Raw genomic sequence first — 27,028 nt, forward strand, 5'->3', positions numbered from 1 at the left:
AAAGACCAGTATTGGAGCTACATAAGCCTAGTAATCTTTTTATGTCTTGCAATTTCAGTGTGTAGAAGTACCAATGCGCTCTCACTTTTGATAATGCTTGAAGTGCTGCCTGATACAGCAGAAAAAATGTTAAATTTGGAGTCCTAGGACTTTAGTTCAAATTCTCCCTCTGTCACTTAATAACTGTGTGACCTTAGGAAAGTTAACTTCTCTAACCCTCAGTCTCCTTATCTATAAAATGAGAGGATTGGACCTGATTATCCCTAAAGCTGTTTCCAGCTCTAAATCTATGATCCTACATTCATTTATACATAAGGGTAAGTAAGAGCTTTAAATTATGGAAAAATACTATCTTAAAAAATAATGATGTGGTTCACTGGCAGTCTCACTTAGGATATTCATTCACTGCTACAACTAATCCAGTACTAAGATTTTAATAGAGACTTTGGGAGCAGCTGGGACATAAATAATAGCGTCTTCTATTGGAAATTTCAAGAGTCTCTAGCCACAACACCTAACAGAAAAATATAGACCCCTGAAATACTGATCAGTTTGGGGGTGGGGAACAATCCCTATTGTACTTCATAATTGGAAGAGATCCTTCATTTGGGGTTTCAAGAACTTGTGAGCAGCCAAGATGTGCTTTCCAGAATCTCTGATATATCTGGCTGCAGTTTGTCATCAGTCAATGAAACAGTCTAGGCAAGGAGGAGTAAAAGAATGAAACTATCAATAAAAGTCTAGATTTTTTTTGGTCGACTGCTCTGTAGTATTATGGATTCATGCCAACTTGGGGGAAAATTCTATGGTTTTCTCCAAATAGATTCAGGCACTGGAATTTTTTTATAAGAACACTAAATGATTTTGACACAACCTACATGACCTTTAGATTTCTAAGTTGTTTGAAAAACAGCACCAAAGTAGTCAGGTATAAAAATAAAAAATCTTATGTTCTATGTTGGATTTATCAGCTGTGGCAGAGGGAAATTCTGATACTAAGAATCTGTTTAAGGGGGAGGAGAAAAAAAATCATATATGTGTACTTGTGATTTTGTTATTATACCTTAATAATTTAGGGCACTGAATACCATGTTTTCTTTTAGAACACTCTTTTTTAAGAAATGGGTAAAGTTAGAAGATTTAACCCAGATCTGTAACAATTTTATTTCAACTGAGTATGTCATTAAATGACTATTGTTACAAGGTAGCTAGATCCTGAGGCTTACTGGCTCTGAAGTTCCAAAAGCTCCAAGACAGTTGTATAAATTTTAAATACTAAGCTCTTCCACAGGCAAGTCATCAAAAAGATCAGATCAAAGAGTTTGTTCTGGTTCAAACTGGCTAGATTGATATGTTACATCTATTTAAAATCTATGAGTGTCCCACAGTTGGCTTGGTTTCAGAGACAACCAAAGCCTATAAGGAAGAATGTGCTGTTGACTAAAAAAAGTAGGAATTTATAAACATAGCAGATTTACAATATAGGTCACCTATGCATCAAGTCTCAGGGGAAAGGTCTAACTATAAATACTCTTCTTTGTACATTTATCCTTGCAAAAAACAAATGAAGATTCTAGTTTTTGATGCCAGAACACTAGTTGGTTTTAGCGTTATTGTCTTAGAGGTGTTTTAGTTTATGGAGTGTCTTGAATCTGCAGTCCATTTTTTAATGACAAACACTGTACAAAATTTTTCTTATAAGTATCTCTGCCAATAAAAAAGAAGAATCAGAAAAAAAAGATCATGTAAAGTATAGACATGACTGACCCTTTTTTTTTACACCTTGATGTGAACAAGTGCAAAGTACACATTATCTGAAGGTAAAACATAAAAACTATTAACTTGTAAAAAGAGGGAAAAACACAACCCTTCACAATCAGTTATTCCATGTGCAAAAAGCTAACATGCATAGTTAGAATCCAAAACTGCATGAGGTTACATTTCAAATTTGAAAGAATGTACAGAACGAGTCATATACCAATACCGACTAAACTAGCAAGTCTCTGCAGTGTGTATGAAAGGTGAACCCCTACCCTGAAATCCTTAAAGTATTCCCTTCATTTTCACTACAGTTTCTACACACCTATTTCCTTGGTTCATTTTCATTTTTATTCATGAAAGCACTAAAAGAGCTAGGATCTCCATTATGTGTATTTATTCATCTCAAAATAGTATTTTAAACCAACATTCTCCCTGAACAATCAGATGGCACTAGATCATTTCTCAAAATGGAAAAATTATAAGTAAAAATTTAAGAGTAATTTCAGTGAAAATAACTTTAAACTTGAGAATCATATTTAAATGTGTAGTACCTAAAACCAGTAACAATTGTTCCTGTAATATTTCAGCCCTGAAAGCAGTTCACTGCAAAACAAACATCTGCTGACAGGTTTTCTTTTTTTGTTTTTTGGGGTTTTTTTTTGCTGCTTTGAAGTTATATTTCTAACTATGCCCCATAAAACAAGAATTGCTTAACCATTTTTATAAGTTTGTAAATAAACTAGCTTTTCACAGACAATGAAAACATATATTACAAACATATCCACGCAATTATTACAAATGTTATTAAGAACAGCCAAGCCTAAGAGATTCATCCGTAACTACCAATTGCTAAGGCACTATTCACTTGTCTGTCATTTCTACTTCATAATTCTCTACCCTTTCTTGTTTACCCATTATTTTGAGAGCAGTTATCAATATATTACTTAATAGTTTTAGTTTTTATGTAGTCAGTGTACCATCTTTTTTTTTTTAAGTCAATCACTAGCAATGATTACGGTTCTGCAATTTAAGAAGTACCTATCCTAACTTTTTCTGCCTATGGTAATCATCTAACAATGAAAATGTGATAACTAGGATTTAAAAGAAATAGAGAATTCAGATTTAAAAAAAAATAATCACTATAAACACTTGACAAATCAAATACCAGAAGTCAAAGATCCATATTTTTCTCTAGAAAGTTGCTTCACCATTTAGGGACCACAATCTACTTTTTCAGACAATTATTTTGTGTTTCAGTAAGGAAAATAAAATTGTACCTGAGTACAAATGCTAGTAATAAAAATTAATTATTTATACTCCTTCCCTGGATATGACAAGGAAGGACAATATAATAAATTAGAACACCATAAAACAATGATGTAATGCCACGTCTTATTACACTGGCAACTTAAAACTTTTAAAAGATAAAAAGATGTATACCTAACATTGATCAGTAATATCTCTGGAAGGGTTCTAAGAGCCTAAGACTCTTTTTTTAAATGGGTGTAATGTTAACTTCTAACCAGGCAAATCTCAAAGATTTCAGCTCTACCATTCACCAGTCGATGTCCGCCATTCAAGTTCAGTGAAAAGATACCAGTAAGTGGTAATACTGGATCTACTATATAACACAAATTTGAAAAATGCACTTGATAATAGTTCTTTTAAGAGACTTTATTTCAATAATTTCACCTTTCTACTTCTCACAATGCCTCTAGCAAATACATATAATAAAGTTTAAATAAGTTCTCATTTTTCCAGAGAAGACTGAGGGGTATTGTCTGAAACCCTTTACACATATTTGAGAACATACACAGTACAAAAGTGTCATCAGTGTGATTGTTGTGTTCTATGGCTCACACTATACTGTTGAAATTTCTTTAAACATTGTATGTTCTCAGCTCTTCAGGAATTATAACCTAAACCATACTACATGAATAAGAAGAGGAAACCAGCCTGGACAGGGGAGTACAGAATTAGTTTGTTTTCTTTGAATCTCTGTCTACTGTGCCAGGTGTGTTCCTTTCCACTGCACTGGCCCTTAACTTCCAATCCTGCAACCTGAGAGAAGTAGAGAGGCCAAGCTTTTGAATATTTAGGTCCCCAAAGTGAATAGGTGACAAAGCCCTAACAATAAACTCACCAGGGATAGAACAATACCACCTACTCCCTCTTTTCAGCCTTGGAAACCACAGACTAGGACACTGATGGTGGTGGGGGTTCTCAAGCATTCGTAGTATTGAGTTGAGTGGGGAGTGTGGGGGGGGGGGCAAGCCAAGATAAGGAAAAGAGGGAAGGTGAGAGAAGAGAAGAAAAGGCCATTTTTCTTCTTCTACATATGGCAAACGTCTCCAGCCAGCGAAGCACCCGCTGAACTTAACAAAAGGGCCCCCTCCCCGTAGGAAGCCTGGAGCTAAGTGTTAAAGGGTCAGATCTGGGCTCTTTTTGAGTTTGGGGAGGGGGAGGGGTATGTGTAGGTATATGTATGGAGGGATGTTGCAAGTGGGAGACGTCCGAGTTTGGGGAGACTGAGTGTGAGTGTGTACGGGGGGGGGGTGAGTGCTTGAACTGCTGGGGGTTGGGGTCCGATCCGAGTTTTGGGAAGGGGAGGTGGGTGTGGGGGGGTGTGTGTGTGTGTGCGTGTGTGTGTGTGTGTGTGTGTGTGTGTGTAGGGTGAGAAGGGACTCAAATGGGGGCCTCCGAGTTTTGGGAGGGGGAGCAATACGTGTGTGCATGAGGGGGATGCAGCAAACGGGGGGCATTCGAGTTTTGGGAGGGGGAGCAATGTGCGCGTGTGCACATGAAGGTAGGAATGCTGCAAATGGGGCGTCCAAGTTCGGGAAGGGGGAAGTGTGAGTGTGTGGATGTGTAGGGGTGGGAGTGCTGCAAGTGGTCCGAGTTTTGGGGGGATGGGAGGCAGTAGGCGTGTGTGCATGGGGGGGGCGTCCTGTATCCCGTGGGTAAGTCTAGAGTCACCTCGTAAAACTTTCTGGGGAGGAGAAAAGCGGCGGTGGGGGGCAGGGCCCGCCCCTTCCCCTGGTCCGCGGCTCCCGCGGTCAGGCGGGGGGGCGGGGTTGAACTTGACCGGGTGCCCCCACCCCGGCCCTCACAATGGCTGCGTGCCCCTTCCTTCCCTCGGCCCACGCCCGGGCACACGCACACACACGCACGCCCCCCACCCCCGGCAGCCGCACGGCCCGGCCGGGGTCGCCCCTCCCCACCTGGTGGTTGTCCTTCCTGCTGCCCGCGGCTGGCTCCCCGGGGCCGCCGCTCATCATGTTCATGTAGAGGGAGCGGGCGAGAGGACTCCGCAGGGACCGACCAGTGCCCGTCCACATCCTCCTCGCCAGCCACAGCGAGACCAGCGTGAAGCCCAGCCAGCCCAGGAACAGTCTCATGGGGGGCCGCGGGGCGGCGGGGTCGGGGTGGCTCCGCGGCTCAGCCCCGCCGAGCGGGAGGCGAGGAGGAGAAGGAGGCGGCGCCGCCGCCGCTGCTGCTGCTGCCGCTGCCGCCGTCGCTGCCGCTGCCCCCGCCGCCGCTGCCGCCGCCGCCGCCCGCCGCGGCGACTCTCTCCATCGCTTCCAACTTACCCATCCAACCCTTCCGAGGCTCTGGTGGGGGGTGGGGAGAAGCGGCCGGCGAACACACCAGTCCGCCTCCCCCTCTCCCTGTCCCTCCCCCCACCCCCCCCCACCCCCCCCCCCCCCCGCTCCGCCCGCTCCTCTTCCTTCCCTTCGGCGGAACGTCGTTTCTGGTGCAGGCAGTTTCCGCCCGGAGCGTGTTTCCAGGGGCACACCGTGGCTCCCAGTTGTGGCTGCTGGACTCGTTGTCTCCGGCGCTAAGCCGGACGCGGACGCCGAGCGCGCGCCGGGAGCGCCACTTCAACCAATCAGCTCGCGCGGGGCCGCGCACGGAGGTGGAGGGAGCGCGCTTGCTTGCCCAGCTGAGCCCTGCTTACCCCTACGCTAAAGCCTATAGGGCCCATTGTGTCGGGGCTGCGGAGGAAGGGAGGGCCGGCGCGCGGCCCGCACAGTGGGCCCTCGCGGGCTTTGCATGGGTTGTCGGCTCTCCAAAGCACAGTAATACTCAAGTCCTTTTCACTTCATCCTCGGTAGGGGTGGCGGCATTAGCTCCCGAGCCCCCCAGAAACTGGAGCAGGGGTCGGGGCAGACCGCCCCCACTTCCCCTGCCACGGCCCGTGCTGGCACCGGGGTTTTAGGCGCGGGTCTGTCCGCTGGACAGAGCCTTTCTACTTGCCCTTTTCTCGTTCATCTGCCCTAGGGTTAGTCGCCTGCTTCTACTCTTTGCATCTTGGTTTTCGCAGGCCAGATGCCAGACAAACCAAAGCTTTCATCCCCCCCCGAGTTCCCTGAGGTTGGCGCACGGGGTGTAGGGTTGGCACATGGCACGGGTGGCACGACCGCCCTCACCTGTCTCTTCCACAGCGTTTCGTGGAGGCTGCCTAGGGCTTGAAAACGGGGTGCTGGAGCGGCCAATCGCTGCATTTATAAAGATCAGCTCTCCCCACTTGAAGCCTCAAGATGCCCTACAAACTGGTACAGGTTATGTATTGGTTTCCCAAGTATTTGAACCTGCCAGGGCACTTGAGCATAGAGGAAACCAGGGCACTTTGACTTGTCACTTGAACCTACAGACCAGGTTGGGTGTGTGAAATGGTCCTGTGTATATCCCTCTTTAATTGTTTGACAACAAGTAATAGTACTAATTTCCCTACCAGATCAAAAGGCACTTTGGTTTCTAAAGTCACATCAATCCAGCTTTAAGCACCTACTGTAAGTTAGCTGGGCAGCTAGGTGATGCAGCAGATCCTCTTACTGAATTCAAATCTGGCCTCAGGCACTAGCTGTGTGCCACCCTTGGCAAGTTCCTTAAGCCTGTTTGCTTCAGTTTCCTCATCTGTAAAATGAGCTGGAATAGGAAATGGCAAACCACTCCAGGATCTGACAAGAAACCTCCAAATGGGGTCATGAAGAATGAGAAACCACTGAACTAAAAATGCCTTAGTCACTGTTCTAAACAAAGGGAAAACAAAAACATTTAAGTCCCTGCCCTTAAGAAGCTCATAATCTGATGGGGGAGGAAGGCATATAGAAGAACATTTCAGAAGACACTAGCATTAAATCACCAGTAGAAAGTTCTCCCCACGATACAGTATCTCTACAGTACTACTCCAACTTCTTAAAAAACTTTTTTTCAAATAAAAATTTATTTTCCTTTTCTTCCATATTACTCTCTTGATTGGGGAAAAAAGAAAAAGAAAAACTTAGTCCTTGTAAAAAATACACATAGGCAAAACATTCTTCCATTGGCCATGGCCAAAAATATGTCTTATTCTGCCCCTTGGTTCTATTACCTTGGTATCAGCAGAGGTACCCCAATTTTAGTAGGGTCTGAAAATTTTTCCTCTTCTCACTCTAATAAGAATACTTATCCAGTTTTTTGAAGACACTTTGCTATTTAGTATTGTTCAGTAGTGTGACCTCTTGTGATCTCTTGGACTTGTCTTTGGGGTTTTCTTGGCAAAGATACTGGAGTGGTTGCCTTTTTCTTTTCCAGTATCTTCCCATTTTGCAGATGAGAAACTCAGGCAAATAGGGCTTAAGTGACTTGCCCAGCAATACACAGCTAGTAAGTGTCAGGCCAAATTTGAACTCAGGAAGATGAATCTTTCTGACTGCAGGCCTGGTGCTCTATCCACTAGGACACCTAGCTGCCTTAAAAATTAATATTTAGTTTTATTTAAAAATACATTTAATTTTAGCTAAAAGTAAATGTAATAGAAGGCCAAGATGGTGGAAGAAAAGGAAGTAGCGAAGCTTAGCTCTCTCCTACAATTACAGGATTTAACAGACCTGGATCTCCTAGAAAGGGAGTCCATTACACTATGAAGTGAGGGTCTTCAGCACATCAATGGAAAGAAAAAAGTCTCAGCACTAGTTGCTTGGAAAGAAGAAAGGGAAAGGGGAACCTTAACAGACTGTGGAAGAAAAGGGCCTTAATAAGGAGGAAGACCTCATATTCAGCCATTAATTAGAGGAAAGATCATATCCTCAATCCTCCCCATCCTCAGAGGAGGGGTTACTTTAGAGCAAGGGGTAATTACAGAAAAGCCTCTCTCCTCAAAGTAAAACTAAAACTCCAGAGGAAGGTTTCTGGGACAAAGGAAAGGAAGGATCCTAATTTAGTGTCATCCCCTGAGGGAAAGAGGAGTTCAGGCAAAGGCCAAGGAAAGCCTGGAGGCAAAAGAAAGGCCCCTGAGATAAAGGAAAGGACCTTAACAAGGTTGGTCTAGGACTGGGCTACCACTAAATGAGTACCAAACATATCAGCAGGAAAAATGAGTAAACAAACCAAAAAAAAGAAAGGAAGAAAGAAAGAAAGAAAAGAACAATTATGATGCCTGAGGTGCCTAAGACACAAACCAGAAGAGAATAACTCAAAAACACCTATAAGCAAAGCCTCAAAGAAAAATGCAGCTTGCCCACAAGATCAATTAGAATTCCTAGAACAAATGATTCAAGAGTTTTAAAATGTCATAAATGAAAGCAATAGAGGAAAAAAATTGGAAGAGAAATGAAAGCTAGGGAAGAAAGATTTTGAAAGACAATTAAAACAACATAAGAGGTATAAAGTCTTACTCAAATAACAGAGTCTCCTAAAAATTAGAAAGTACCAAATAGAAGTTAATGATTCTGGAAAACAAGAAATATTGAAAAGATTGAAAAAAATAGAAGAAAATGAGTTAACTCATTTTAAAAACAAATGAGTTGGAAAACAGATCAAAGAAAAATAATTTGTGAATCATTGGGCTGCCTGAAAGCTATGACCAAAAATATATATTTCAAGAAATCATAAAAGAAAACTGACCAAAAAGAATAAGGCAAAATGAAAATAGAAAGAATCCACTAATCATTTACAAGATGAAACTCTCAAATGAAAGTCCCCAGTAATTTCACTGCCTAAACTCAGTGCTTTCAGGTCAAAGAAAAAAGTACTGAAAGCAGTCAGAAAGAATTCAAGAACCACATTCAGGATCACACAAGATTTAGCAGCTATGATTTTGAAGGAGTAGAGAACATGGAATGCAACGTTCTAAAAGGCAAAAGATATAGGTCTAAAAATCAAGAATAACTTACCAAGAAAAATTGAATATAATGCTACAAGGTAAAAAATGGATCTTCAAAGAAATAGAAGTCTTCTAAGAACTCCTGAAAAAAAGACCAGAGCAGAATAGGAACTTTGAAATACTAATATAGAAGTCAAGAGAAACATAAAAAAGTAAACACAAATGAATAATTAATTGGAAGGGGCTTTATATGTATAAACTGTTTATATTCTAATGGGGGAAGGTGTGATATAAAGGTCCTTTTAGAACCTTATTGGGTGATGGAGTCAAATGAGAAGTTTTTGTTATATTTTGACAATTATGAAAGAAGAAAGAAAAGAAGTATGGAAGGATGCACTGGGGAAGAAAAGGGGACGAGCTTGAAGAAATTTATTATCTCATATATTGAAGTGCTCAGGTAAAAGTTTATACAAATGTGGAAGAGGTGTAGGGAGAATGGTACCATTTGAACATCACTTTCATTAGAACTTGTTAAAAAGAGCAGAGCACACATGCACATCCACATAAAGGGTTGGTATAGAAATATATTCAACTCAGCATAGATATGGGAGAGAACAAGAAGAGAAGAGAAGAAAGTATTTGGGGCATAAGAGGGAGCATTGGTTCAAGGACTGATTAATCATAAGCACAACAAATCTATGCTTGGAGAAGGAATAGTAGAGAGTTAAAAGGAAAGAAAAGAAAAACCTATAATAAAGAAGAGAGAGAACAAAGAAAGGGAAAAAGTTTAAGAGAATAAGGATGGAGGGAAATATACAATTAACTATCATAATTGTGAACTGTACGATGAACTCATCCACAAAATAGAAGAGGAGGACATAATGATATAAAAAGCAGAATATAACACTGTTGTTTACAAGAGATATGCTTGAAACATAAGGATTCACACAGAATTAAGAGGATGGAGCAAAATCTATTATGCTGAAACTAAAATGAAAAAAGAAGGGGTGACAATTATGACAAAGCAACAAAAATAGTGTGAAATAACATTTTGCTGGAATTCAGCACTTAAAATATAGACATTAAATGGCATAATATCTAAATACATAAAGGAAAAGCTAGTAAAATTATAATAGATCCTCAATATGCCCATCCCTAGAGCTACACAAATCTAACCAAAAAATAAGCTAAAAAGATGTTAGAATAGAATTTTAGAAAAGTTAGATATGATAAACATCTGGTGATTATTGAATGAGAATAGAAAAGAAGTTCAAGTATTTCTTAGCTGTTCATAACACCTTTACAAAAATCAAATGTATTAAAACATATACACCTAACAAGCAGAAAAGCAATAATATTAAATGCATCCTTTAAGGACATAAAGGATTACATATTGTAATAAAAACTAAATTCAATAAAAGGTCATTAAAATATTAAAAATTAACTGAAAACTAAATAACTTAATCCTAAAGAATAAGTAGATCAAAGAACAAAACAGAAACAATAGATAGTTCAATAAAAGAAAATTATTTTGGAATAGAGCCAAAGCTGTCCTTAGGGGAAAATGTATATCTCTTAGCTCTATCATCAACAAAAGATAGGGGCTGCCAGGTAGAGAAGTGGATAGAGCAGTGGCTCTGGAGTCAGGATGGACCTGAGTTCAAATTTGGCCTCAGGCACTTACTAGCTGTGTGACTGTGGACAAATAACAGATGAATAACTTGAGTACACAACTAAAAACTCTAGGAAACCAATAATTTCTTTTTAAAAATTAAACACCAAAATAGAAATATTAAAAATCAAGGAATAGATTAACAAAACAAAAAGAAAAAAATCACTAAATAAATAAAAAGATCTTTTTTTCATGGGGGGGAAGAAAACAACAAAATACATAAACCATCAGCTAATTTGATTAAAGAAAAAGAAAGAAAGATCAAATTATGAGTATCAAAAATGAAAAAGAACAATTCCCAACAAATGAAGAAGAAATGAAGGATATTATTAGAAGCCATTTTGCCCAACTAACTATATGTCAAGAAAACTGATAACAAATGAAACAGATGAATACTTATAAAAATATAAAATAACTTTATCTCAGGGAGGAGGAAAGGGAGGTATGGAGTGATATAATTTGGAACTCAAAACTTTTTTAAAAAGTTTAAAAATTTGTTTTATCATGTAATTGTGGGAAATAATATATTTTATTAAAAATATAAAATAACTAGATTAATAGAATGAGAAATAGAGACTTAAACACCTCAATCTAAAAACATTTTTTTTTATCAAGCCACAAATCAATTCCCAAGGGAAAAAAAGCAAACTCTGGATCAGCGAGAGTCTCAAATGAATTCTATTAAACATTCAAAAAACATTGATTCCAACATTACATAAACTGTTTATAAAAACAGCCAAAGAAGTATCCTACCAAATTCTTTCTATGACACAAATATGGTCTTGATACCTAATTCATGGAGAGTCAAAACAGAGAAAGAAAACTATAAATATCTCTTAAAACGTTGCCAAAAATAAAAAATATATATATATTAGCAAAGAGGCTACAGCAACACATCACAAAGATCATATGAACAGGTTGGATTATACCAACAATGGAGGGTTGGTATAATATTAGGAAAACTATAAACAGTATTGACCATATTAATGACAAAAACATATAATTATATCAACAGATACAAAAAACCCCAATCAACTTTTGACAAAATGAAATACCCATTTCTGTTAAAAAAAAAAACCCTAGGAAATATAAAAATAAATACCTTAACATGGTAAATTATATATATATATATATATATATATATATATATATATATATATAAAACCAAGAGACAATTATATGTAATAGAGATAAATTAAAATCTTTTTTAGTAAGATCAGGGGTGAAGCAAATACATCCATTTTCACCAATTCTGTTTGACACAGTGCTGGAAATGCTAGCTATAGTAATAAAATAAGAAAAAGAGATAGAAGGGATAAGCATAGATAAAGAAGAAACAAAATTATCACTTCACAGATGCTGTGATGATGTACTTAGAACACCCTAATGAGTTAACTAAAAAAAAGTAATTGAAACAATAACTTAAGCAAAGTTGCAGAATATAAAAATAATTCCACACATATCATCAGCTTTTCTGTATAATACCAATAAAACTCAGCAGGAAGAAATAAAAGGAGAATGACTTTCTATCTTTTAGAAAATAACTACAAAATGTGTAAAATACTTGAGAGTGTACCTACCAAGACACACACAGGAACTATTTATTTTTGTACAAACAAATCTAATACAGTTAAGATTAGAAGGAAAACAGCTAACTGGGAGGAAAAATCTTTGCAGCAAGTTTTCTCTAGAAAAGGTTTCATTTCTAAGATGCATAAGGAACTAATTAACATTTATAAGAATAAGAACCATTATGCAGTTGGTGAGTAGTCTAAGGATATCAACAGGCAGTTTTCAAGAGAAGAAACCCAAGCTATTTATACCCTTATGAAAAAAAAGATGCTTCAAATCACTAGTAACTAGGGAAATGCAAAGTTACTCTGAGGTTCCACTCATAGCCACCAGATTAGCAAATCTGCCAAAGGAAAGAAGACAAATTTGGAGGAGCTGCAAGAAAACAGGTACACTGATATGCTATTTCAGGAGCTATGAATTGGTCCAACCATTCTGGAAAGTAACTTGGAATTTTACACAAAAATTTACTAAATGCTGCATGTCCTTTGACTAGTCCTATAACCCAATAAGCTAAAAGAAAGAAGAAAATGTCCTATATGAACAAAAATATTTGTAGCAGCTCTTTGGTGGTGGCAAAGAACTAGAAACTAAGGGAGTGCCTATAGTGTTCAAACGGCTGAACAAATTATGGTATATCAATGTAATGAAATACTGTTGTGCCATAAGAAATGAAGAAGATGGTTTCAGAGACATCTGGGGAGACTTATATAAATTGATTCAGGGTAAAGTGAACAGAACTAGAACAACAATTTAAACTATAACATCAATATTTTAAATTCAAATGATTATGAAGACTAACAAATAAGTATTCGACTATTATTCCATTTGACTGATCAAGAAAGATGCTGAGCACCTCATGACAGAGAAATGATGGACTAATATGCAGAATAAGAAACACATTTTTGGATATGGCCAATGCGGGAATTTGTTTTCTTTGATTATGTCTTTACGAAGCTTCTGTATTTCTGTCTTCTTTCTTTTAAATAGATGGGGAGATGAGAGGAAGAGAAAAAAAATAAATGCTTGATAATATAAAAAAATGAAAAATTACTTTAAAAAATTGGAATACTCCTTTTACTCTTACCTGAGACACCAACATTCTTTCCTGCTTGTAACAGAGTAAGTGATATACAGGAAGTTTTTCTATTATGATGACCAAATTTGTCTTATTTATAAAAACGTTATTAGTCCCTAAGTCTGGCCCTCCCCCACTTTTTTAAATTTTGGAGGCAATTGGGGTTTAAAGTGACTTGCCCAGGGCCACACTGTAAGTATCTGAGCAAAATTTGAACTCAGCTTCTACTGATTCCGGGGCTGGTGCTCTATCTACCGCACCACCTACCTGCCCTCTAGTTTGTCCCCTTTCATAAGAATTAGGTTTGCATTGTATAAGGAACATTTGATTGCCCAATTAATGTCATAATAGGCTATCCTAGGAAACTACTATATTTTATTTCTGTGGAGATTATCACCATAACTGTTTCCTCACCAAATCAGTAATTAGATCCTATTCCTTATTTTTTTTTAATAATCAAATAGGCATCTAATGAAGTAATTCCAAATTATCCAGATGGAATTTAAAGCACCAAATACAAACCAATTAATTTGTTTACTATGTCAATCTGTCTGCTGTGAGTTAGTAACACAGAACTAATCACTCTATGCCAAAAGGTCATCTGATCTTTTCAAAATGAGAGAAACTAGCAAGACTGGATAAAAATCTAGTTACTGAGGATAAATAAGTCTAAAGTTGACAGAGAAATAACCCTTTCCCTTCCTTTTTCCTCCCTCCCTCATTCTAGAGGTAGCTTGCTATACATTACACTAAAATGTGCCAGATGATCAGAGAATCCATATCATATTTCTGTGCCTTAAGAACTTGAACCAGCTGACTGTCAAGAGGTCTAAAACCTCAAAGAAATGGGTTATTTATAAATGAGCACTGAATTGAAACTGGTCCACCCAGACCATCCAGATATTTAGAAATATCTCATAATAATATTAAAAATACTTCATGTACATTATTTACAAATGTAAAGCAAAGAAGAACCCAAAGCACAGCAAAAGGAAATGATTTGCAGACCTTTGTAGCGAATCTGGAGAATCTGGTGAACCTATTTTCAGTTTGTTGTTCCATCAACGAAGCCTTTGTACCTCTTCTCAGAGAGTCTTCTCAATCATAAATGATGAGGAAGGAAGCTTGCAAGAGTAAATAACCCTGAGCAACAGTTTAGAGTGACCTCTAGGACTACTCCCTGACCTCAACAACTAGAAATGCTGTTACTGTGCAATCAAATATCCACAGTAATGGAAGGCAAATAGACAAAGATTACATAAAAACTCAAGGATAATCAAGTTATTTTGTTATGCTTGGGAATTCAGTCAGAGGCAGGATGAAAATACAGTGAAAGATTTGGAATCAGAAGACCTCGCTGTGATTCCTTTTTGTTGTTGTTTAGTCATTTTTTAGTGGTGTCCAACTCTCCATGATCCCACTTGGGGTTTTCTTGGCAAAAATACTAGAGTAGTTTTCCATTTCCTTCTCCAGTTTATTTTTGCAGATAAGGAACTAAGGCAAATAGGGTTAGGTGACTTGCCCAGGGTCACACAACTAGGAAGTGTCTGAGGCCATATTTGAACTCAGGAAGATGAGTCTTCCTGACTTCAGGACCATTACTCTATCCACTGCACCATGTAGCTACCCTAGCTCTGCTATTTACCACGTAAGTAAGTTACTTATTTTCTCTGAGCCCAATTCCTTTTGTGTTAAAGCTCTGGACTAGAAGGGATCTCAAAGGTCATTTGAATCAGGCTCTTCACTTGACAGATGAGGAAACTGACACCCAAGGGGGTTAAATGATTTGCCCTAGGTCATACAGGTAGGAAGTAGGTTTGAATCTAGATTTCTTACTCCAGAACCATTGTTCTTTCTGGGATTAAGTGATGTTAACAATTCTTTGTAATACTTACCTCACAGGGATTTTCTTAAGAAAATATTTTAACTTATAAATGCTATGTAAATGTTAAATATGTAGGCTGCTAGATGGCACATTGGAGTCAAGAAGTCCTGAATTCAAAATTTGCCTCAGACAACTTTCTACTCTCAGTTTCCTCAATTTATATCCCCTATTCCTCAACTCTTATCCCTTGTAAAAAGAAAATAATAACACCTATCTCGAATGTTTGTTGTGCTAACATTTATAAAGTGCTTTGTAAGCTTTAAGTTGTTGTATCCAAATCTCTGTCACCTCTTTTGGGGTTTTCTTAGCAAAGGTACTAGAGTGGTTTGCCATTTCCTTTTTCAGCTCATTTTACAGATGAAGAAATTGGGGCAAGCAGTTAAGTAACTTCCCCAGGGTTACTCAGCAAGTAAGTGTCTGAGGCCAGATTTGAACTCAGGTCTTCCTGATTCCAGGCCTGGAGCTCTATCCACTGTGCCACCTAGCTTGCCCTTGTAAACCTTAAAGTGCTACATAAATGATAGATAATAATAATTATTATTATACATATACCCATCATTGCCCTGCTCTACCTAACACCCTCCTCTACTTGACCAGACCCCCTTTTCCTTACTGCCATTACTTTGGTATATGTAGCTTGAGAAGATCCTGCATTTTTGGATAATATTTTCACAGAAAATTGAGAGTTATCTATACTACCTTTCTTTCTAAAATTTTAGGAAATCCTTTTTTTTTTTTTGGCCCAACAACCACTAATGTAAATTGTTTTCTGACATTCAAAAATATATGACTTAGCCATGACAAATGTAGCCAGGGACACTTCTCCTCAGATCTGGCATGGAACTTTTCAAATAAGAGGGTTTATATAACTATGATTTGAGCTGCCAGTTAGTGTACTCTTTAACAACAAGTAGCAAAACCTTTAATTAGGACAGAATAGTAAAGCGTATGTATATAAATAAGAAAAGGACTTTTCAGTTACAAATTATAATGGTGGGGAGATAGATAGCCTTTTCCTCACTGATGGATATTTATAGAGTGAATACAATGTTTTAGACCTGTTCTCTACTATACGAAAAATATTGGCCACTGCTTTTGTCCTCAAAGAGATTACATTCTACCAAAACCTATAGATATCCTTACATTTCCTCCCAAATGCTATGTTTCCCCTCCTTTTTTAACTTCCTAATATGTTTTATTTTATAGTGTATCAGGAGTCATTCTTTGCAGAGATAGGAGGAAATAATTGTGGAATAATGCATATACTGTCAGACTCAGATGATATGTTGGTTGGTTTTATTAAATTGCTTTTTACCCTCTTTCATCTAAAATCTTTGTTACAAGGTATGGCTCCATGGGTGTGGAAGAGGGGAGGGATGTATTTGTGAAAACAAAATATACAAGAAGAGCAATTTTTAAGGCATCTACTCCACCTCTCTTTAGCAAGGCTACTTAATCTATTCTAAAGAGATGAAACTCTCCCTACTGTCATGCTACAGTCTATGGGGTCACAAAGAGTTGGACATGACTAAACGACTGAGCAACAACTCAATCTACTCTAGAGAGATGAAACTCTGCCTACTTTAAATTTAGCCTTAACCAACATAATGTATTCAATATGCCTGGTATATTTAAATATTTAAATGGCCCTGTGATTTCATCCACGTGGGTATTCCCTCCATCTATGCCTGCCCATCTCCTGCAACTCTTGTCGATATAGTCCTATACATTTGCCACAGGGGTCCACTCAATATGCTGGGGGCCTCCCTGGCTTTCTTTTGTCATCATGTGATAGGATATGAATGGGTCATGTGGAGCTATCAGTTTTCATTTGTTCCGACCATGTGACCAGCCTATCTTCTTTATGTTTCTTCAATGATATCCTTTATATCACTTTTTCTTCATAGTTACTTTATAATGGGTGGCAGCCTGGTCATAATCATCATGTGCTTTTCCAATGCTCTTTGGAGGTGTGATAGTAGCAGTATTTCTAAGGTTCCTGCCACATAGGCTGGGCTAGCCATTCCTAAGTTTATACTCCATGCGGGCTAGGCTAGTTTTTCCTTAAAGGCCTTGAAACTGTCCTCAAGACATGATTGGCTCTGGGGATTATGGCTCCAACCACTGATGTAGCTTCCTGGTCATCTCAGTGCAAAAAGGGTCATGCTTCTGACCTTGGCCCACCATTGACAACACAGAGGTAAGAAAGCTGCACTCGACTGAATTGAGGTTGTATCCTCGAATATCCTTTCCATGCCATGTCTAAGTAAAGCTCCTTTGTTAATTGCTAAATCAACATCTTTGAACCATTCTTGAATCTGGAGTACCAGAGCAACCTGGTCAGGCATAGTTTATATCATTTGATGAGATTTCCAGGATTGGAACAACAGGCACTACCAACTCGTGACCCAAAAGAATAACTGCTATGAGGAAAGAGCCTGCCAGGTCCACTAGCCCCACTATCATCTGCCAACTAATAATCATTGATGGGCAGGTAAACTCGAGAGTAGTGCTCCACCATCCCAGACTATCTGTTCTGCTTCCAGCCAAACCTTGCAGCCATCATCCAAAGGGGTAACCTTTATACTTCTTTTAGATTCAATAAACAATAAGTCCAGTGGAATACTATATTTTTACATTTTTCAATCAAGTGTGCAATGGTAAGATGTGGTCTGCTATTGTTGTAGGCCAGGCCTGACTCAGGAATTTGTTTTGCTTGACTATACATATTTGTTATAAGAATTTTGTTTTTCGTTTTCTCTTTTAAATTGGGAGTGGGAGAGAGGGAGAAAAAGAAAAGCTTGCTAACTGGGGGAAAAGAAATCTAAAAGCTCAAATTTTAAAAGTAGTTATCTGTGAAAAAATGTTTAGAGATTTATGAGCACTACAATACAAGATGATCAAGTGTTCTCTGAAATTAAATTTCTTGTTGCCTTTGGATGTATGATAAAAGGAACTCTTCCCAGTTCTTTACTTGCCTCTCCAAGGAGAAATTGTGAACCATTTAGCTGCAGCTTCCTTCTGGTTTTGCTTATTTTGACAATGTCAAAAGTGATACAATCATTTCCTTTAGTTACATGTCCATGTGTTGGTCATTGGAAAAGGTGCTCACATGTAAAGAACCACAACCAAATCCCTATTTATAGATGGTCTAAAAATGGTGCTTCTTAGTACCTTCTGTCCCATTTTCCATATGTGTGCCACTGTTATTAAATAGCATTTGAGAACCCAGAGTCACTTATTTTGATGGGGCATCTAAACAGGAACTTATGGAGGGTATATTTGGTATACTATGGGCTCCAATAAGTACCAAATAAATTTTTTTTTTTTTGCTTTTTGGTGAGGCAATTGGTTTTAACTGACTTGCCCTGGATCACACAGCTAGCAAGTGTCATGTGTCCGAGGCCAGATTTGAACTCAGGTCCTCCTGACTTCAGGGCCAGTGCTCTATCCACTGTACTACCTAGCTGACCAAGTACCAAATAATGTAATGTATCTTTCAACCTCTTACTTATATCTGGAGTCCCAGGGACCACTAATATAAATTGTTTTCTGAGACTGAGAAATATTTGACTTAGCCATGACAAATTATCCAGGAACACCAGCAGGCTTCAAGTCCAGCATGGAGCTTTTTGATAAGAGGGGTTATATAAACATGATTTGAGCCCCCATCTAGTGCATGCTTTAATAACAAAGAGCAAAGCCTTTAATTGGGACAGTATAGCAAAGTAAATAACATTCTTCCTATAATCTCCCACAGATGCTCACACTAGGCAGACAGCTCACATTCTTAGGGCTAAACCTCAACCGGAATACTTCTCACACCTCCATTTCTGAACTATCACCTATGTTCTACTATAACCTCTCTGCCTGACCCTAACCCTCAGAGCTACTGCTAGGATTTTTCACTCATGATGAAATGTTGTTGCCCTCTGCTGCTAGATATCTTCTCCATCAAACTGACCATTTGCTGGGCTTATCTGCAGATGCTATAGCTTTTCCCTCAAAAGGCAGAGTTATCACTCTTTTGTGAGACTGCCCTATACCTAAAGTTAATCAACATACTTTTAATTTTTTATTAGTCAGATCCATAGCCCCACCTAGAAAGCACAGAAAATCCCTCAAACCAATTTCTTTTTGAGGCAATTGGGGTTAAATAACTAGCCCAAGGTCACACAGACATGTGTCTCAGGCTGAATTTGAATTCAGGTCCTCCTGACTCCAGGGCCAGTGGTCTATCCACTATGCCATCAAAATATTTTTAAAAATACACTCTGACTAGGATGATCCAAGAAGAATTCTGACTAGTATCACTTAATATTTAAGGTGAGACAAGGAAATTTCTTAAAATCCTATCATCCCCCTGGCAACAAGCACCAGGGCCATGCATATTATCCTAGAACATGACCAAACCTCAAGGAGGCAATACTGGAGAGATCAGACTGGGGGACAGGTGGCAATCTTTCCTGTGTTCCTGCGGCGACATACTCATCCTGATGTCCCCCTTATGTAATTTTTCTTCTCAAATAATGTTACCCTCTTAGAAGGAATGAATCACAGAATCTTTATATTCTGTCAAGTACCAGTGCTCAATTAATTCTGATTGTTGATAATTGGTAGTAATGTCATTTATCTACACAGATGTTCTCTTCTCTGAAGATGATAGAAAGAAATCCACTGTTGTGTATTAACTTTCTGTGCCTTAGTTTCTCCATCTGTAAAATATTAATTACATTGGCTACCTATACCAAGCAAACAAGTTATTAGCATAAGAAGATTTATGGTCATTGGTACAAAATCATATACATATTAAAAACAATAGTGTTTTCACCAATAGATAAGTTGTCAAAGGATATGAGCAAATAGTTCTCAAAAGAATTATAAACTATTAACAACCATACAAAAAACACTATAAGTAAGAACAATGCAAGTCAAAACAATCCTCGCACTGAGAAAACTAGCAAAGGTGACAAAAGATAGGAATTATCAATGAAGGGTGGATTGTAGAAAGATAGTACACTAATGTATTGTTGGTGTACGTGAACTGGAACAACCATTGTGGAAAGCAATTTGGAATTGTGGAGGAAAATTCTGTACTTTATGTTTTAGATATAAGTATGCCAGAAACAATTTTTTGTTAATTTAAGTTACTGTTATAAGGATTTTTGCTTAGAATGGGAGAGAAACAAAGATGGACAGAGACACCCCATAACTCTGAAAATCTCTCTTTAACAGACCATTTTCTAGTCACAATTTATGACATCTTCAAAACAACAGACAAAATCCTTCCATAAGTTAAAACATAATTATAGCAATCACAGTAAAGTTCCATGAACATTTTGCCTCATCAAACAGAACAATGGTCACTTAAACTTTCAGCATACCCTTGTAAAATCATTTTTCTAAAACTATTCACTCTTTCTTTAATCATTCTCTTTTAATATTCTCTTTCCTACCAGGTTAAAGGTAAATTCAAGAGATACTACCATTAAATGAAGTAATCAAAAAGACTAGTTCTTTCTCTTATTCTAATCATTTCCCTAATCTGGTCAAAGTGGACCATTCCAGGGTTTGGTACTTCATCAAGGAGTCTGATTTGAAGAAAGGGGAACAAGGTCATTGTTTCAGATTTGATAGTCAAAGAAAAACTGATAAGATTTCCCTTTCAGATTATTCAAAAGTCTTCTGCCTAGGACAGATTTTTTAAAAAATGCCTTTTAAAATATTTTTTAAATGGTATGTGTGTATTGGTCTGCTTCAATAGAATTATGCAAATAAAATGATTTTTAAAATGTCCATACCCTTTAATACAGAGCTTCCACTGTTAGGTATATATTCCAAGGAGGTCATTGATAAAAAAAAATCTCCATAGATATCAAAATATTGATACCTCCATTTTTTGTGGTAGCTCAGTAGCTGCCTATCAATTGGGGAATGGCTAAACAAATTGTGGCATGTGATTGTCATGGAATATTACTGTGTGAAATGACAAACATGAATACATAGAAGCATGGGAATACATATGAACTGATGCAAAGTGAAGTCAGTAGAGCCAGGAAGACTATATAAATGGAAAGAAAACAAAGCAATTGAAACTGACTGTTGTAAAATGATAGCAATAGAGGAGAAGCCTCAGAGTCAGAAAAACTTGAATTTGAATCCCACCTCAAACACTACTAGCTATGGGTATCCTGGGGCAAGGCAGGTCACTTCTCTTCACCTCAATTTCCTCATTTGGAAGGTGAGGATAATATTGCCTACTTCACAGGGTTGTGAGGACCATATGAGATAATAAATGTAATATGCTCTATAAACCTTAAAGATCCATTATGTCAATACTAGCTATTATTGTAATTATGATGTTTCCACTAATACCAAGTTTGATTCGGAGTACTAATAAAGTGGTACAAGCAATTGTTTTCTGTTCAATTTGGGAAGGGGTACATAAAAGCTGCTAAAATGTTATCTTAAAAACACAATCATCGGGGCAGCTAGGTGGTGCAGTGGATAGAGCACCAGCCCTGAAGTCAGGACGACCTGACTTCAAATCTGGCCTCAGACCAAACACTTGACACGTACTAGCTGTGTGACCTTGGGCAAGTCACTTAACCCCGATTGCCTCACTAAAAAACAAACAAACAAAAAAAAAAACCACAATCATCAACAACTTGCCTAATATTTTCAGGCTCATCACTGTGGGATCGTGAGCTTCTTCCATAACTACCAACATCTAGAAATGTTTTCTGCATTTTTCTTAGCCTTGAAGATCCTTCCATTTCACTTAAAATCTACTACATCTAAATTCTTCTCCTAGGCCTCTCAATTGCTCTCTCCTGTGTTTATTGGTCTTATGAAGAAATGCTTTTTATCCCCTTCCCCATATAACTTTATATTATTGTCTTTTTATAATTTTTCACTCATGTACTAAAATCTCCTTTTGAATCTATGATGCATTTAAGGTGATAGTTTTTACTGAAAATATACAGTTGTTTCTTGCCTTCTCAGTGAATGGAGGAGAGGGTAGAAGAAGGGAGAGAATTTGGAACTGAAAATAAAAACAAAAAAACAAATTTTAAAAAAAGAAAATATAAAGTTGGGCTGTATTATAGGTAACTGGGGACTGGCACATGCACAGACTCCATCAGCTTATTCAGTTGATGCAGCCTCTCCATGTGGAAGATGCTGGGTAGCTTGCTTCCAGGATAATTGTGATAACATGTAAAGGAAGTGCCTTGGAGACTCTGGTGAATGTGTGGACATTTTGTAACTGGTTACAATTGGCTAGCCACATAATTGGGAAAAGCAGTTTTTGATTAGCTGTGTAACCAAAACTGTTGGAACCTTCAAAAAAGATCTGAGTGAGCTTTGGCCATCTTTAATTTTGTTTCATTCAATGATTCTTTCACATACAGCATCTGGTGAAAGACCACGCTGTACTCTCTGAGGTCATATAGCCCTGAAAAATAGGCCTCAGAACGAGGCTTTTTTGTTTGTTCTTTTCAGTTCTACGTGAAGGGAGGGGAATCTTTGACCCTGGGTTTTTTGGAATGTTGGGACAATGGACCACAGGAACCTGGGGGTTGGAATCCAGGACTGGCCTTGCAGCCAATCCAGCACTGATATCTGAGGAGCAAGGAGTTACCTGTGGGAGTGACCTTCAAGACCCCAGTCAGTATCAGCTGAGACAAGAACTCAGCTAGCAAAGATGTCACACCTGAACATGAATTTGGTGAGACCACAGCTATGTAGGTACTGACCTAAGTTTTGGTCCTATTCCCCCAGAAATGGAGGTAGTTTTGAAAGCATATGCTCCTTAACGTATTGAGGGTGAGGTGGAGAAATATTTTTACATTTGTGTCGCTATATCTTTGATATATCCTTTTGTAAAAGCTAATTGTAAATATCCCTTTGTAAATGGTTAAATGGAATTGTTGTCCTAGTCACTAGCCCCTAAGCATAGGGAGAGTGTGTGTGTGTGTGTGTGTGTGTGTGTGTGTGTGTGTGATATAGATGGTAGGGGTTCAGAAGGTCAATGGTATTAGAGAAAAAACACCCTAGTCCCTAAGGGTTACTTCTAAAACCCTAAGAGGCAGATGTAGCAGCCTGGCTCTGAGAGAAAGAACTAGAACATGCATACTCTATATAAAAAGAAAGCTTTTCATACTAAATAATCCAAAATACTTTAACTAACTTATGCACATATATACATCTATGTACCTGTTTAGGTCTCCTTACCTCATCTGTCTCTCTTTTTCTCCTCTTTCTGTTTCCCTCTCTCTCTGTCCCTCTGTCTCTCTTGAAGAGAGACAGAGAAAGAGACAGAGAGAGACAGAGAGATGGATGGATATAGACATATAGATACAGATTTATATTTTCATCGTGCCTACAACCAGAGCTGTGGTTTTACCTTGGCTTCAAAAGTAAGGGCTTTTTACACAATCTTTTTGGCACATATTCCCATCAAAGGTTTCCTCTAAGAAGTTCAAAATTTGGCATATATCTAAGCCACTACAGAAAACGTAAAAGATTATAATCCCCATGCAAGCACTGAGGCTAGCACAACATCAAATATAGGACAGACTTTATTTAACCTAACTAAAAAATAAAACAACCTTTTACCCTCCATGATATGTCTTTGTTCCCCTTGGGGACTATATATCCTCCAGACTCACCCTTCGGGTAGCCCACATTCCTCAGGAAGTGTTGAGTGGACCTCTAGCTCTCTTAGGGACATATACATTCCTCCAGATGAAGGTGATTCCTCCAGATGAAGGTGATACTTCCCTTGCAAGAAAGAGCACTTATGACTACTAGAGAGTTGACTCCTTTTCCCCAACCGACACAGTACACATAATTTATAGTACAAGTGCAGGGAGAGGTCTGGTTTTATTCCGTCACATAAGGGCTCTGATCTTTAGTTGTCTTTGGCACTGGGGATCCTGCTTGGTCCAGGAACTCCTCTGCTTGGCCCAAGAACCATTGTTAGGGAATGGCTAAACAAATTTGGTACCTAACTGTAACTGAAGAATTGTCAGAAGTATGTCCTTCTCTCTTGCTTCCCGTTACCTTTTTCCAAGAACCCTGGGCTGCCAAACCCCATCAAGGCGAACAGGTGGGAACAGTAACTATTGATGCCATTGGGATGAGCTATGAGTCATAAATTATATATCTGTCTCATTGGAAGACCATTCAGCCTCCTGACATCTAGGCACTGTCATCTGAACCACTGGTGCACCCTTTAAAACCCCTGGTCCTTTCCATGTGCATCACAACTATACCTTAGGACATCTGCCCTGCTGCCGAACTCTTTAATATGTGTTATCTTCCCCAAATACAGTATGAGCTACTTGAGAGTAGGAACTATCTCCTTTTTTTTAAAAAAAAAAGTATAATCCCAGGACAGTGTTTAGCACATAGTAAGCACTTAATGAATGCCTTTTCATTCATTCATTCATCTATTGTTGTGCTGTAAGAAATAATAAATATAATGAATATAAATACAGAGAAGTATGGGAAGAGAAATTAATTGATACAAAGTAAAGTAAGCAGAACTATAAAATATACACAATGACTACAACAATGCAAATGGAAAGAATGACAATAATGAAATAATCAAAATTGAATGCTCTGAAATAATAATGCTCAATCTGGGCCCCAAAGAAGACATATGAGAAGGCACCTCTTTGTTTCTTCATGGAGACAGGAGGCTAGAGGTATGGAACATTAAAATTAATTTCAGACTTTTTTGATGTGTTAGCTTTCCTGAGTTTTCTTTCTCTCTCTTTTTCTTTGTTATAAGGAATGTCTTGGGGAGAGAAACATTGAGAAACACATGTGATGTTGTTTTGTTTAATTTATTTAATTTTATTGGTCTAGGGAAGTCAAGTTCTTTGGTCAAGGTCACATAGGTAGTAAGTTTACTGCATATATAAGGTGCTCGACTACATGATGGTGATAACTCAGATGAAAACATTTTATAGTTAGGGTTTTTTTTGTTTGTTGCTTTTTTTTTTCTTGTAAAGATGTCCCACTACCCAACATTCTTCCGAAATTTTTGTCCCTACTTGTTTTGGGTTGTGAAAGTTGATGAGATCAGAAATTCATATTTTAAAAAACTACCAAACCTAATTTTAAGTTAATTAATTTTTAGTACTCAAAAGTCTTTCTCAGTAATGCTTTAAATGTGATGTCAATAGGCAATAGAAGCTGGTGGGATTTGTGCCAAATGAATATTCTGTCCTTAGCTAATAGGACTCAGATACTTTCTTTTTTTCCTGATCCAGTTTTGATCAGGAACCTCAATTGTAGTGTGGTTTGTTGTTTATGAATACTGAACAGGCTGTTCTCCCTCCAGGAAAAAAAGTTTTGCAGCTAAAATGATAAATGACATTGAGGCCAAATTTGCTGCTTTTCAGACAGACATCTGTTTGCAATGTATAAACAGCTGACAAATTGCTTCAGGTTAGTTACATGAAGCTCTTCAGTTTTACAAGGAGATGCATATGAAGGGTAATTTTTACCACATCTACCAAGCTCATCATAATTATTGAATGGAATAAACTTTAGAAAAATCTAAGCTATCCCTGTAGGGTTTTGGAATACAATGGGGTCCTTTTAGAACATTCTACCCACTGTTACATGCATGTGCCCGAATTTCTCCATTTTTTATGCTAAGTAGCAACATGTACAATAGGAATATTTTCATTCTCAACCACATCATATTTCAAGTCAACAAGCATTTATTAAGTGCCATGATGTGCATGGTCCTGTGCTAGGCACTGGAAATACAAAAACTAAAACTAAACCACTAAGGAACTTACGTGCCTCTGGGATCATAAAATCTTAGATTTAAAGCTAAAATGGATCTCAGGGGAGATCTCTTCCAACACTCATTTTACAAATAAGGAAACTAAGACCCAGGGAAGTTAAATGATTTTCCCAAGGTTGCATAAGTGATGACAGAATCAGGATTTGAACTTAGGTCCTTTGACTCAAATTCAGTGTTCTTTACACCAGCAGTTCTCAGACTTTTTGGTCACAGGACCCCTTTATTTGTATTCTTAAAAATTACTGAAGACCCCAAAAAGATTTTGTTCATATGGGTCATAGCTATTGTGATTTACTGTATTAGATACAAACTGAGAGATTTCTAAAATAATTATTAACTCATTTAAAAATAACAATAAACTATCACACATTAACATAAATAACATCTTTAATGTAAAATAAGTATTTTCCAAAACAAAAAAAATTAGTGAGAAGAATGGAATTGTTTTACATATTTTTTTTTGCAAATCTTTTATGTCTGGTTTAATAAAAAACAGTTGGATTCTTATAGCTCCTTCTGCATTCAATCTGTTGGGATATATGAGGAAAATCCAGCCTCACACAGCTATGTACTTGGAAAAGGAAGAGTATTTTAATAGGCAAATAACATCTTAGTAATATTATGATAATAGTTTTAAATTCAGGGATCTCCTGAAAGGGTACTGGGAACCCCTGAGGGTCCTCAGACCACAGTTTTAGAAAAGCTGCCTTATACTACACCAGAACTGCTTCAAAAATATCATTGAAACAGATATGTAAAGAAAAGATAATTTGAGAAGGGAGATTACACTAACCACTGTGGGGATCATAACAGGCTTTCTGAAGGAAGTGACATGAGCTGAGCTCTGATGAAAGCGAGACTCTAAGAAGCACAGGTGAAGAGGGAATGAATGCATATCAAAAATAGGGACAGCCAATGCAAAGTCATGAAATAAAATTAAATGTTTAGTTTGGGGAAAAGCTAATAGTCCAATTAGGCTGAATCGCAGAGTGAATGAAAAAGTAATATGAACCAAATGGTGTAAAAATAGGTCGGAGTTAAGTTGTAGAAAATGTAAGCTCGTTGAGGGTAGGGAGAGGGTTTTTTTTTTTTTGTCTCTCTATCCTTGTCTAGCAGAGTGCCCGGCACATAGTAAGTACTTATTA

At 38.0% G+C, this 27,028-nt stretch overlaps 1 protein-coding gene across 3 annotated transcripts in view; it reads right to left on the reverse strand.

Annotated features, from left to right (window-relative positions):
- The window catches only part of LOC114052422 (methyltransferase-like protein 9), a 62,994-nt gene extending 48,737 nt beyond the window's left edge, over window positions 1-14,257 (reverse strand). For 2 of the 3 annotated variants that reach the window (XM_027875019.1, XM_027875018.1), the window contains exon 1: window positions 4,983-5,185. In XM_027875019.1, the coding sequence (XP_027730820.1) occupies window positions 4,983-5,159 (177 nt within the window). In that variant the 5' untranslated portion in view covers window positions 5,160-5,185. Of the gene's footprint in view, window positions 1-4,982; window positions 5,186-14,178 lie in introns of those variants that run through there. The other variant, XM_027875020.1, reaches the window with a different exon arrangement.
- Between the last annotated feature and the right edge of the window lie 12,771 nt (window positions 14,258-27,028).

Source organism: Vombatus ursinus, unplaced genomic scaffold (assembly GCF_900497805.2).
Source record: "Vombatus ursinus unplaced genomic scaffold, bare-nosed wombat genome assembly UNPS02014807.1, whole genome shotgun sequence".
Lineage (NCBI taxonomy): Eukaryota > Metazoa > Chordata > Mammalia > Diprotodontia > Vombatidae > Vombatus > Vombatus ursinus.